Genomic DNA, 12,190 nt, shown 5'->3' with positions numbered 1-12,190 from the left:
AGAAAAAATATGCTGCAACATATTCATAGATTGTAGAGGTCATTATAAGTTACTTAGTCATTTAAAATAATGAATTGGACATTTTCAACGGCCTTGGAATATCTGATTTAATTTGTCTTCCCTCCATTATATGTACTTACCAATTGCACTTCCCAGTGAAAACATCTAAAAGTTAAATTAAAAAAAATAGAGTAATCCTTCAGTGTCTTGCTTTACTAATTATTCACTGAGAGAAATGGTATATTAAAAAAAAACCTTTATTCAGGTATCACATGGATCGTATTCGTAACTTAAGGGATCAGTTAGTGCATAGTCATATGGAACAGATGATTTGGATCTGTTCCAGAGTTGAATCTTGGCTGGATGTGAGAAAGACAGTTGGCACTTTTATATATGGCAGATGCAAAGCATGCAGTTTTATCACCATGAGCAAGTTCATCAGAACTGCAACTACTGAACACAATTTTGAAATGTGGACATTTTCCAACTGCTGATCCCAAAATATTTTGCCCTAAAAACTATGTGGGCAAAATGACCAAACAATTCAGACTCAGAATTTGGATACAGGTTGGTAACACCATCCAGGAGGAGAACACACTGCTATCCTGCCATGTTGGAGAACATCATAATGATAGAGCACAGGTTCTGGGATTTCAGGGTATGGAGCTGATATGTGACAATGGGTGACAATGGGTGCCATGGAGATTTTGATAAAAAAGTTTTGCAAAAGGAAGCAGCCTGGATCTTTTGGCTCCAAACCACCTCCACTGATGGACAGAATGAGGGACTTTCCTTTGGCATGGTTTTGCCTGAGGGGCATGACTTTGTCAGAAGGGGGTATAGTTGAAATGTAACCCCCATGTACTGAAAATACACCATAATTTGGGCTTAAATACTGGTTTAAAACTAAGCCAACCAATAAGTTGTAGAAATTGAGACTAGTAGGTCTAAACATGTGCCAGATTTATCACCAAGCATGTGTCCTTGTGATAAATTTGCTGCATTTTAAGACTGTTTAATCTAAGCTTGCGCTGTCTAATTATTAGACAGTATTAGTTAGTCTTATCTAGTGTGTGTACAAATAATAAACATATAAAACATTATGTCACATAAAAAATGCAAAAGTCACTTTTAATAACATAAAAAGTAGAAATGTTATATCTATTTATCCACCACAAGCAAAAAAAATGGTGAAAATGACCTAACTATTAGGGCCTAAAACACATGCAGTATCAAGGAGTGAAATAGGAGTTTTGTGTCAGTGTAATACACTGTGAAAAAAAAATCAAGAAATATATTTGTCAGACAGTTAGATAAAAGGCTCCCAGATTAGTAACATAAATTTGATAAATCGATATCTTTACGCTTTTCCCCTTTTTCAGCCATTTACTGCTGCTTTAAATCAATTCTTTCAAATTAATAGTTACATTCATTTTAGTTATAAAGGGGTTAGATTTCTGCGGCATCCGAGCAGAGGTGAGCCAATGTGGGGGAGACCAGGGGTAAACAAGATGGATGTCATGGGTTTCTCTGTGATCCCTCCTGACAATGGCGACAAAGGGCCTGGCTTGGTCACGCACAGTGGCAAAGAGTTTGCTACGGGTAGCAATTATCAATGGTGGTTTGTCACATCATGCCAGTACCTCTTTCTGAATGCATTCCACTGGTAGCCCCATAGATTATCTGAGGGTTCTTGTCCAAAGGGTTACTAAGCAGTTGATGAAGTTATTTTAGAGATGGACCTCTTTCACTTTCCCTGGCTTTACTGGGACTCATGCAACTCACTGTTGTGTAGATGGGTGCCACTCTTTCTTCTCCACACTGCGCTTGATTCAGGGGTTAAAAACTCTTGCTTTCCACTCCAGGCAACGTTAATCCTTTACAGCTCTGCTGTACACCTCTTCTCATGTCCTTCTCTAACGAGAACCTCCTCACTACTCACCCTAACTCTGCCTTCATTTCTTGTCCTAACTCCTGCACTTTCTCTCCAAACCCCTCCTCACATGTTGCCTCGCCCTGCTCATTTTCCCACTGTTGAATCTTACCCTTTCCCCTCTACCAATCAGAGATAGATTGACAAGCAGCCAATCAGCAGCAAGCAAAGATTTTTATAGTACAGGTTATGAGATCCAGCTTTCACAGAAAATCCCTGATAATCTATTTCTATGTTGTCTCCAGATTTTTTTTATATCTACAGTCATTAACTAAATATCATTCAGTACCATGTTATCCAGAACATCAGCCTCTGCACAAAACATAATGAATAATTATTTCCTTCCCTACAGTTGCATACAATAAATATAAACATTGTCTAGCAATTATGTTCCATCAACAAATAATCAATAAAGTTCTTACTCTGGAGTATCTTTTTAGAGACGTGTCAAATCCACAATTGAAGTGCCAGTCAACAACTGGTTGAAATATGCTCTTCATTGTTTCATCATCAAATGCATCTATTGAAAGAATATTGAAATGCCGAAGAAGGCGAGGGGTAACTGGATATCTTCCACCAGCAGGAGGCGCCATGGCCAGAACAATTGATGTGTCCTCAATTTTGATCAAGTTTGTGTCTTTCCTGCAAAAACAGATGTATTAAATAGTGGTATTAGATTGGAACTATTTTCATTGCGTATAAATAATACACAGACTTATTACTAAAGACTTCATAAGTCATAATATTTTATAGAGGGCCAAGCTTTCAGGTCTTCAAAAGATGAACAGGGGATTAGATCTCACATGCTGTCAGATAGAGATGATAGACTGCCACCAACTGTGGAGAATAGGTTATATTATAAATGAAATACTGCTTTCCTTTAAAAATGTGCTAGAAGTAAATCACTGTGATGGACATTCCCTGGAAGAGCAAACAGAAACACACAACAAAGAAAGTTTTTTTCCTCCTCTTTCTAACATCATCTTGGAGTGAACAGAATCTTCTAACAATAGCAGAAAATGGAACACAAAATGAATTTGAATGATGTAGCATTTCATATAGTGAGCCTGTTGTCGTTTTTATGTTTCTTTCCCACAGCAGGGGGTCATGCAAGCCTGAACAGTTCTAGAAAATTGTGAAATATAAAATGTATGTGCATTTTAAGTACAGCAGGAATATTTGAAGCCGGATGTTCTCTATAAAAATCATTTTATTATAGGAAATCTGTATGCGGCCTGCACCATCACAATGTCATTAAGCCAGTATAGTCAAAGCACAATTCTGCTGCTTTCCTGGCTTTTATAGATTTATTTGGAAGAAAAGCAAAGTAGCTTTTAACAATAATCTTATGTAGCCACAAAACATGTACATTTTATCCAATCCCAATTTAGTATGCCTAGAGAGCTTAATTGAATGAAATGACAATTTCTTGTAACTTTACAGTATTAACTTATTTGCTGACTTTGCATATTACACATTACATTTTCAGGATTGGAACTAAATAATAATTTACTTGCCCAATTCTATTCCTCCAGCAGAGGCATCTTATTGGCCTTATTACTTCCCCAGGAATAAAATTGTGTCACTTGTAGCCCAGAGGGCTGTCTAGCTACATTCACAGTAATAGCAGATATCATTTTCTGTAATGTACCCTGGCCCAGTTAACTTTACCACAGTTTGTGTTGCTCATGCTCATCTTTCCATTCCCATTGAATGAAAATGAAGTAGCATGCACCCTGTGTATGAGAAGAGCTGCCTCTCAAGTACTCATGTCTATAGCAGCAGGCTTGCTGTGCCCAATAATATACCTGCTACTGGTACATTCTTTGAAATAAAATGGCTTTTTGAGTTGTCTGTAATTTTCAGACATGCTAACTTTGCAAAAGTAGACTTCATTGACATATGTCAACTTTTAGTAAATCACTATGATGTCCTAAGCTACAGGGGTTATTTTAGGGGGCTTAGCCACGTCTCTAATATGTTATTGTGGCAGTCTGTTCTGGACAAGGTAATGTCACATTTGTTTTTTTTTCTAGCCATGTACTGTACAACTAAAGGTTTTGTTTTTTTAGTTTCCACTTATAAATTCTGAATCAACCTAGTCTACCCTTAAAGAGATACTACTTTTTTGGACAATTTATGCTCATCCACTATCTTGTGTTAGTCTCATTGTTTCTGTTATATACCTGCACTAAAAATGTAATTGCTTTACCACTGTAAATCACATTTGAAGTGGCTGCCACCAGAGTTCTTCTTTCTCTGTAATCTACTGTTTCTTGTTATGTACAGAGCTTCTGTAGTAAAAAGGACACAGGGACAATTCCTTAGAAATGGAGGAGGAGCTGTCTTTACAGGAGCACTCCCATACAGTCAGAGACTGCAGGCTGACAGACCTGCACACACTGTGATAATGATCTCCACAATCCCTGCCTCTCCTGTTTGTGTCTCTGTGTCTGTATACACACATTATATTTGGTTTACTCGCCATTTAGCCAGAATACATGAATTGTCCTGAGAGAGCAAAGGGGTGCACATTAAGATATTACCACCCTGTTGATTGGACCACAGACCATGCAATGCGGCACGGGACGTCAGGGCAAGGAAGTGCAGGACAGTGAACTACTGTCAGAATGATAGGCATGCTGCACACCCATTTCAAGAAAGTGGATTGAAAATAGCAGGGCAACAATAAAATGGGGAAGACCACCTGAAAATCAGAAGCTACAGACTTAAAACAAGATGCAAACAGCAACAAATGAGTGGTTAAGAAGAACTTGTTGAAATCTCATGTACGCCTTAATGTAATTTATGGTAGCTAAATTGGTTTAGCTAATAAAAAGGGCTAGCAGATCTCCATACTCAGCTCAACCTACTTCAATATGGCATTTAAAAGGCTTTGTCTAAATCAAACAACCTCTTTAATCATTTTTAAATGGTTATGAACCCCATAAAGGCATGGTTTTGTTAAATAATTTCCTTCTCACCATTTGCAGATTGACCCTGTCTCTGTCTGTGTCAGGGTTATTCAAGTGATCAAGACTGCATTAAGTCAAGCAATATTAATGAGTGATGTCTTGTGATACAAGCTACCTGCAATCTTGAAAAGGTCAATTAGATTGTTAAATTGTTAAGTTTACTTGAAGCAATGAGCTGTAGATTGTATATCTAGTAGTTCATCATTGGAACATATGCAATTGTAGTTACTGAGTCCTAATGTCCTGCGGTAATAATGAGTGTAATATAATGAACAAATTTGACTAAAATTGTTTGCATTTATTTAGTGTTCCCTAAATGTCAACCTTAAGTTACATAATCTATAGCAACACTGAAGCTTAACTAGCTTTGCCCAATGCCATCTGAATTTCAAAGAATCACATTTATGAAAAAATAATTTTTGGGAAGTATTATGTGACATCTAACTAAAATGATAGTCTATTAGATGACTAACATTTGTACTACCAGTGCTATCCTTTGACCATAAGGACAATAAGTTAACTACTACACATTAGGTCATCCAAAGAGAACAGCTTTGGGTTAATAGCTGTGCATTAGGTACTAATCAGCTAGGATCACGATTGTATGAGCCAAACTCTTTCCAGACCTGTCTCCTTAACACAGCTCCAGTCAAGTTTCTTATCAAATCTACAATATTTCTTCTCAACACCTTATCTCATGAATCCACAACCCTGAACATACGTCAAGCACCTTCCCTGTCATTCTGAAACATCATTAGTGCTAAATAGCTTTCCATTAAACATCTAAGCCACAAAACCTTTATTTTAGTACCAGCTGTGGCTATTCTTCTTTTCGCTGTAAACCTTATTACATTTTTCAAGTCACAAACCATAGTTTGAGAAAATATTGCACTTCGATGTTCAGAGTTTACTTGGTTCCTACAGTAAGGCAAAAAATGATTTGTCCAAAAGCATATATATTTAAATTAGGGTATATGTTATTTGTCTTTATAATAGTAATTTACTCAAGTTGTCTCTGAAGTCGAATGGGGATTTAGTTAGGAATAACATCTCAATGGGGAGATTGGAGCATATTGAATAATCCACCTTAGGGTCCTTTTACACTTAAAGGATTATAGTTCAGATTCTCGCTGGATTACAGGAATCTGAATCGTTCACTATAAATAAAAAGACAATAGAATAAAAATCTACCATCATAGAGCTGTTAAATGAATCACAAATCAATTATTATTAGCTGTGCTCTACTTAAGATGAGAATTTAGAATAGAAAGCAGAATACAAGGCGATAATGATATACTGTAATGGAAAGAAAGTAAAATCTGCTGCCTAGAGTTTGAATGATTTATGACATGGAATTGGGAGACGCTGAATAGTAATAAATGGTCGAAGCTTAAATAATAAGAGAAATGTAGTATCTGATTGGTTTTATTTTTTTATTGATCACTGAACTTATAATAGATCATCAGCTGTGGGAAATGTGATATAAATATTCAGGATGACCAGCACACATAATTCAGGATTGCTACTTCCATCAGGCTTGTCCTCGAAAACTGAAATGGCTGCTTAAAATCTTGCAAAATACTTTTTTTTTAGGTTTCCTTGAAAACAAACCTGAAGATGGGACACCCATTAATTACTTGTGGTTTGTGAGAAAATCTGGTGCAAATATTCAATGCCCCTGCAGCACCACCATAAGGGAATAGTTATGAGTCTGCTATTTTCATGAGGAGAATGCTCTCTTTGCCTCCTACTGCCCCTCAGAGTAGAGATTGCTGGGTATAAGTGCATACATAAAACCCTGTCAGGAACTATGGAGAGGTGCAGAGAAATGAAGGGTGAGTGCTCTGCTTATTAATACAATCCCTCCAGACCTGTGCAGTCTGTGCTCTGTCTGCTGCCACACTGTTCTGTTGCATCACATGGCTACTTACTACACCTGCCGTTTCTCAGGCCACTGTCATCTCACTGTCACCACTCTAGTCATTGCAAATAGGGAATCTCCTTCTCCTCCTATGCATTGGTGGCTCTGCTGGGCTGCCCGATTGTCAGTGGCCATCTGCCTGTCACCGTAGTCATGATGAAATGCTCTCTTTTTCTTAACTACTATAGCAGGCTTTTACAGGGAGGCTCTGGTCTGCTGGTCATGACTGGCTCTTACCTGGGTCCTGTTCTACTGACTCTCTGCTCCCTCTTTAGCCCTGATGGTCATTTTCCCTCTTCCCCTCTAGTAATTAGGGCCTAGACTGCACTCAACCTCAGTAGGGGGATAAATAGTTCATACATGGCATACAACATGTTACACCCAGAAAATACCTTTGCCATTTATCTCTGCAACTTAAGCTGCATCACAACAATAAGATGGCACCTACTGGGCTCTTATAATATGGACCCTCCCATTCCTACTGGGCTCTTATAATATGGACCCTCCCATTCCTACTGGGCTCTTATAGTATGGACCCTCCCATTCCTACTGGGCTCTTATAATATGGACCCTCCCATTCCTATGATGTCACTAATGATGCCAACAGTGACACCAAGGGGCAGAGCTTAGTAGATATCATATATCCTTGTCATTCAATGGGCAGGGTTTATCAAAAGGCAGTGGAGCATTGTGGGCAACACTCAGGACTGCTCTGTTCTACAAAGGGTCATCTTTTTGTGGAGGAAGTGAGTTTCTGCACTACCTTATGTTATGATGTGAGTTTCTATAGAACTACAGATAAACCGAATACTTTATCCAGAAAACAATGTCTATCATCTGTTTTCCTAGTTGTTACTTAAACTATACATCAAATATACATGATAAATGATCACAAAATCATTGATTTTATTTTAGGGTGTATTTGCAGAATGTTTCAATATTCCCCATAAGCATAGCTGAAGTTATAGTATTTACTTGCTGACTGAGCTGTAAATGTAAGGAGATTGCTATCTTAATGCATTACATTGGTCGAATAGCTAGTGTCAGAACATATTATTAGGGCAGCCTCCTTGATGGAAAAGTTTTGCATTTCTTATTTTTTTATGTTTGAATCAACCTATGGCCACAGGTGTGCACTCTCTGAACAGATGGAAAACAGTGTTTTATTCGGGTGCTCATTAGTACTGATAGTTGCTTGGCCATAATGGTTTTATCCCAGTGTGTACTTGTACATCTGTTACATATTCATAAACTATTATGTACTGTGGGAAAAAAACTCATAGGTTATAGAAAGCTATTGTGGGGAAGGACAGGGAAGAATCTTGGACCCTAGATGGAAAAGCATTTAAAAAAATCTCCATTTTTATTTTAAAAATTAAACACCGAAAACATAGCTATACTTGAATTATAGAGAGGATACAGGATGGCATATCACATTTACGAAGAAAAGGATCCCAAGTGAGTGTGTGAATGATTCTAGGTTAGAAAATCAGTTTCCTCAGATTAATTTGCCTAACTGCATTCATAAGCGTAGCAGCACAGCCTATGAATACCAAATAGGAAAGACTCAAATAACCGTGAGTACAGAATAATGCTCTTTAGACCTAATACTAAGGGTGATAATTTACTATTTAAGGGATGGAGCAAATGTTGACTGCAGTTGCTGACAAAATAAGAAACGTAGACAGACCTTTTCTTTCATGTGCTAAGACTTCCTAATTATTTCTTTATGAAAGCAACCCTCATATATGCAGGTTAGACTCTACACACTGAGAAGTTTTCTTCTAAAAATTATTCCTGTCTCTGATGCTACAGAGAGAAATTTAACAGAAATATTTTTTTATTTCTTATAAAAGCTTATTTACAAAAGAGTAAATGGTATGATATGAGGCTTTGTAGTGTCACTGGCAAAGTATGCCAATCAGCCGAACTCATAGCACTTCAGGAGTGATGCTTCCACCTCTGGTGTGGCTTTCACAAGAATTGAGAAAGGTCTTAGTGTAGTGACCTAGATTAGGGTCACTACAGCACTTATGTGGTCACTTCATGGTTAAATGTGTTTATTACGTTAAGTGTTAAAAGCTTGGTTTTCTATTTCTATTCTGCTTCACCACTGTTCTATTTACTGTTAATTCTCATTGGGTTTTTATCACCAAGCAACAACCTGGGGAGTGGTTAGTCTGTTAGCAGGAAGAAAGAGAGCCTGTGATTAGAGCATCAACCTTCCGCATGGTTTGGGTGAGAGCAGACAGATAAAAGGATAGAGGGCATGGAGTGAGGAGAGAAGTGAGAAAGTGAAGAAGAGTCAAGGCTAGTCAAGGAAGAGGAAGCAAGATCCAGCGAAAGCCAGTGCGGTAGAAAGGAAGAAAAGTATGAGTAGCAAAGCTTGTTCATGTTGGAAGTATAGAAAGACAACAAGAGAGAATGGCTGGGTAAAAGAGAAGATCGAAGAAAGAATTCAACAGTCAGGAGGATAAATAGTGTGATAGAGGGAGAGTAAAGAGAAACTCCATAGACAACCCCAGAGAGAAAAGCTGGAATAGAAATCAATGTGGATCAAAAGTATTCTCATTGTTTAGTTGTAATCATCTACCATAAGTAATCGTAATGCAAGTTGTGTAACTATTCTTAAGTGAAGATCTCTCTCTTTGCAAATAAAGCATTCCATTATTTTACTGTTCAACCTGCCTCCTTGCAGTCTCTTCTTACCACTGACAACACCTGCACTGAGGTACCCCTCTACACTTCAGGTAAAAAGGACAATTTCCCCTTTTTATTTTATTTTTACATTTTGCTTATTGTTTTGTCCGGAGTAGGTTCTGGCCTACAAATGGACTGGCATCATGAACTTGACAAACCACAATCTTATCCTGCCCGACTTAACGGGTAGCATTCAACACCAAAACGCAGAACACCATTCACACTGCAGCATTCCCACAGGCTGCATTTTTGTTGGGTCTATGAGAGGGGGAGTAGGGGAGCCACCACTGCTGTCATTTTCTGTCACCCGCACCCCTCCAAAGCCTGTGAGTGCCATATTAGCAGAGTCTGAAACTTCACTTTTTTGTAAGCTTTATACTTGAATTAATTTTTTTTTTTGCAATTCTTGTTGTATTAAGATATTTGTTTTTGATACAAAATCTCAATGTACATGAACAAGAATAGAAACAAATGGGTCTCAGGACATTGAGTACATGCAATCGATATTACAACAATAGGAAGTTATACTGAAGCATGAACATGTGTGAATTAGCCAAGAGCAACAACAATCAGACCTAGGAGCTGTTAACAATAAACTTAAATCATTAGAGAACACAAGAGGAGGGAAGGAAAATAGAAATATGAGGAAGGGAGGAGGATAAGAGATAAGAAGCTAATAAAAGCTACAACGCATTATTTACTCACTGGTATTAAAGCTTAGTATATATATATATAACTTCAAAGATTGTAATTGAAGCTAAGGATACCAGATTTTTCTAAGAGACAAATGTGATCTATTAGTCCAGCTAGAGAGAGCTCATCAAATCTACATACTCCATTACCCTTATCTCACCACTGAAGAAGCAAACAAGAGATACGTCCCATTTAGACAGGACAACAGTCATCTAAAGGACTGCACAAGTGCTGACATCACCACTAGGGCTGTTAGCGCTTGTGCAGAGCATATAGGCAAAGTTCACGGCTGGATCGCAGGCATCTCGCCCAGCGTTTCACATTCTTTGTAAAGCACTGAGCAGGTAGCATTTACACTGAACGACAAGCCTGTGATCCAGCGGTGCTTTTTATGCTGACTGAAAGTCAATGATAACAAATGGTAAACGATTATTTTGCATTCACACTGGACGATTAGCGGCCAAATTCATTCGTTTGAATGGATTTTCAGCGATAATCATCCCTTATAAATGGCCCTTTAGGTTGAAGCCAGTTGAGTGGTATTAATGTTTTATCAGAAATCAGGAGATGAGTAATGAGGTTTGAATAGGACAAGAATTAGAAGCTGAAGGGTTTGCCCAGTATGACTTGCCTCCTAAAGGAGGAGACGATAAGGCATGTCCACCATATATGGAGTAACTGTTTAAGTATGGAAATCAATCTGGGTAAGCCTTGTTCTTGGTTTGTTACAATAAATAGTACATCGTCAGCTAAGGACAATGCTTGAAGGGTATCTTTCCCTATTGCTAAATCTTGAACACCCCTATTGACGCAGACTGCCTGCAGCAACGTTTCCAGTGTAAGGTTAAAAAGCATAAGTGAGAGAGGACATTCCTGACGAGTGCCATTCATTATTTCAAATGTAGGGGAGAGAATGTAATTAATTTTTAATCTAGCATGGGGCTCAGAATATAGTACAAAGATTGCTTGCATGAGCCTTGGGGGGAAATTAAACTGAATAAGAACCACTCACATAGAATATCACTGTACTCTATCAAATGTCTTCTTGGCGTCTACACCGAGAACAGCTAAGGGAATTTTATTTTTTTGAGTATACCTGATAGCATAAAGATGGCACAATGAATTATCTTTGCCCTCTCTCCCTATAACAAAACTAGCCTGCTTATCATTGATCAAAAGGGCAATGAATTTATTTATTCTTCGAGATAGCAGTTTACCCATTTTAACGTCCAGATTTAGAAGAGTCTTTTGTGTTGTCTTGGAAAAAGCTCTCTAGATGGGAAGAAACACTGAAATGCTTCAAGAATGGATTAATTCAATTTTCATCTTCACTCAACAGCAGTGAGTGGCTGGCGGGATCAGGTGACCGCTGAGTACTTAAACTGGTCCCGCATACGGCTCGCCTCAGACGCATGCTGCCAGAGGTTAGGGAAAGTGCTGATGCTGATATAGGGAAAGTGTTAGAGTAGGATCCTCTCTTCAAGAACCCCAACTGTCCTTCTTAGGGCTACTCCTCCTTGTGTGCATTACTGTTGTGGCTGGCTGGGAGCAGTAGTGCACCATTTTTCTTAAGCATCTAGGCCTGTGCAGGCCATTTCAGCTATACTGTTCTGTGTGTGCAGTGCATTAGGCAGAGGTCTCAACGCTAAACAGTACTCTAATATTTCCTGGGCCACTGCAGATCATTTCAGCTATACGTTCTATGTGTGCAATGCATTAGTGAGCAATCTCATCCCTAAATAGTACGCAAATAATTCCTGGGCCAATGCAGATCATTCCAGCTATACCGTTCCATGTGTGCAGTGCATTAGGCAGAGGTCTCATCACTAAATACTATGCAAATATTTCGTGGGCCACTGCAGATCATTTCAGCTATATGTGTGCAGTGCATTAGATTGAGGTCCCATCGCAAATAGTACGCAAATATTTCCTGGGCCACTGCAGAACACCATTTCTGTTATACCGTTC

General features: G+C 38.4%; 1 protein-coding gene across 1 annotated transcript in view; it reads right to left on the bottom strand.

Annotated features, from left to right (window-relative positions):
- The window catches only part of LOC136610023 (dynein axonemal heavy chain 3-like), a 1,175,415-nt gene that overhangs the window by 409,599 nt on the left and 753,626 nt on the right, over window positions 1–12,190 (bottom strand). The window contains exon 49 of the mRNA XM_066589293.1: window positions 2,356–2,575. Coding sequence (XP_066445390.1) covers window positions 2,356–2,575 — 220 coding nt within the window. The remainder of the gene's footprint in view (window positions 1–2,355; window positions 2,576–12,190) is intronic.

The sequence above is a fragment of the Eleutherodactylus coqui genome, chromosome 2, assembly GCF_035609145.1.
Source record: "Eleutherodactylus coqui strain aEleCoq1 chromosome 2, aEleCoq1.hap1, whole genome shotgun sequence".
NCBI lineage: Eukaryota > Metazoa > Chordata > Amphibia > Anura > Eleutherodactylidae > Eleutherodactylus > Eleutherodactylus coqui.
Note: the sequence above shows the minus strand (reverse complement) of the source record. Positions and strands in the feature narration are given on the sequence as shown.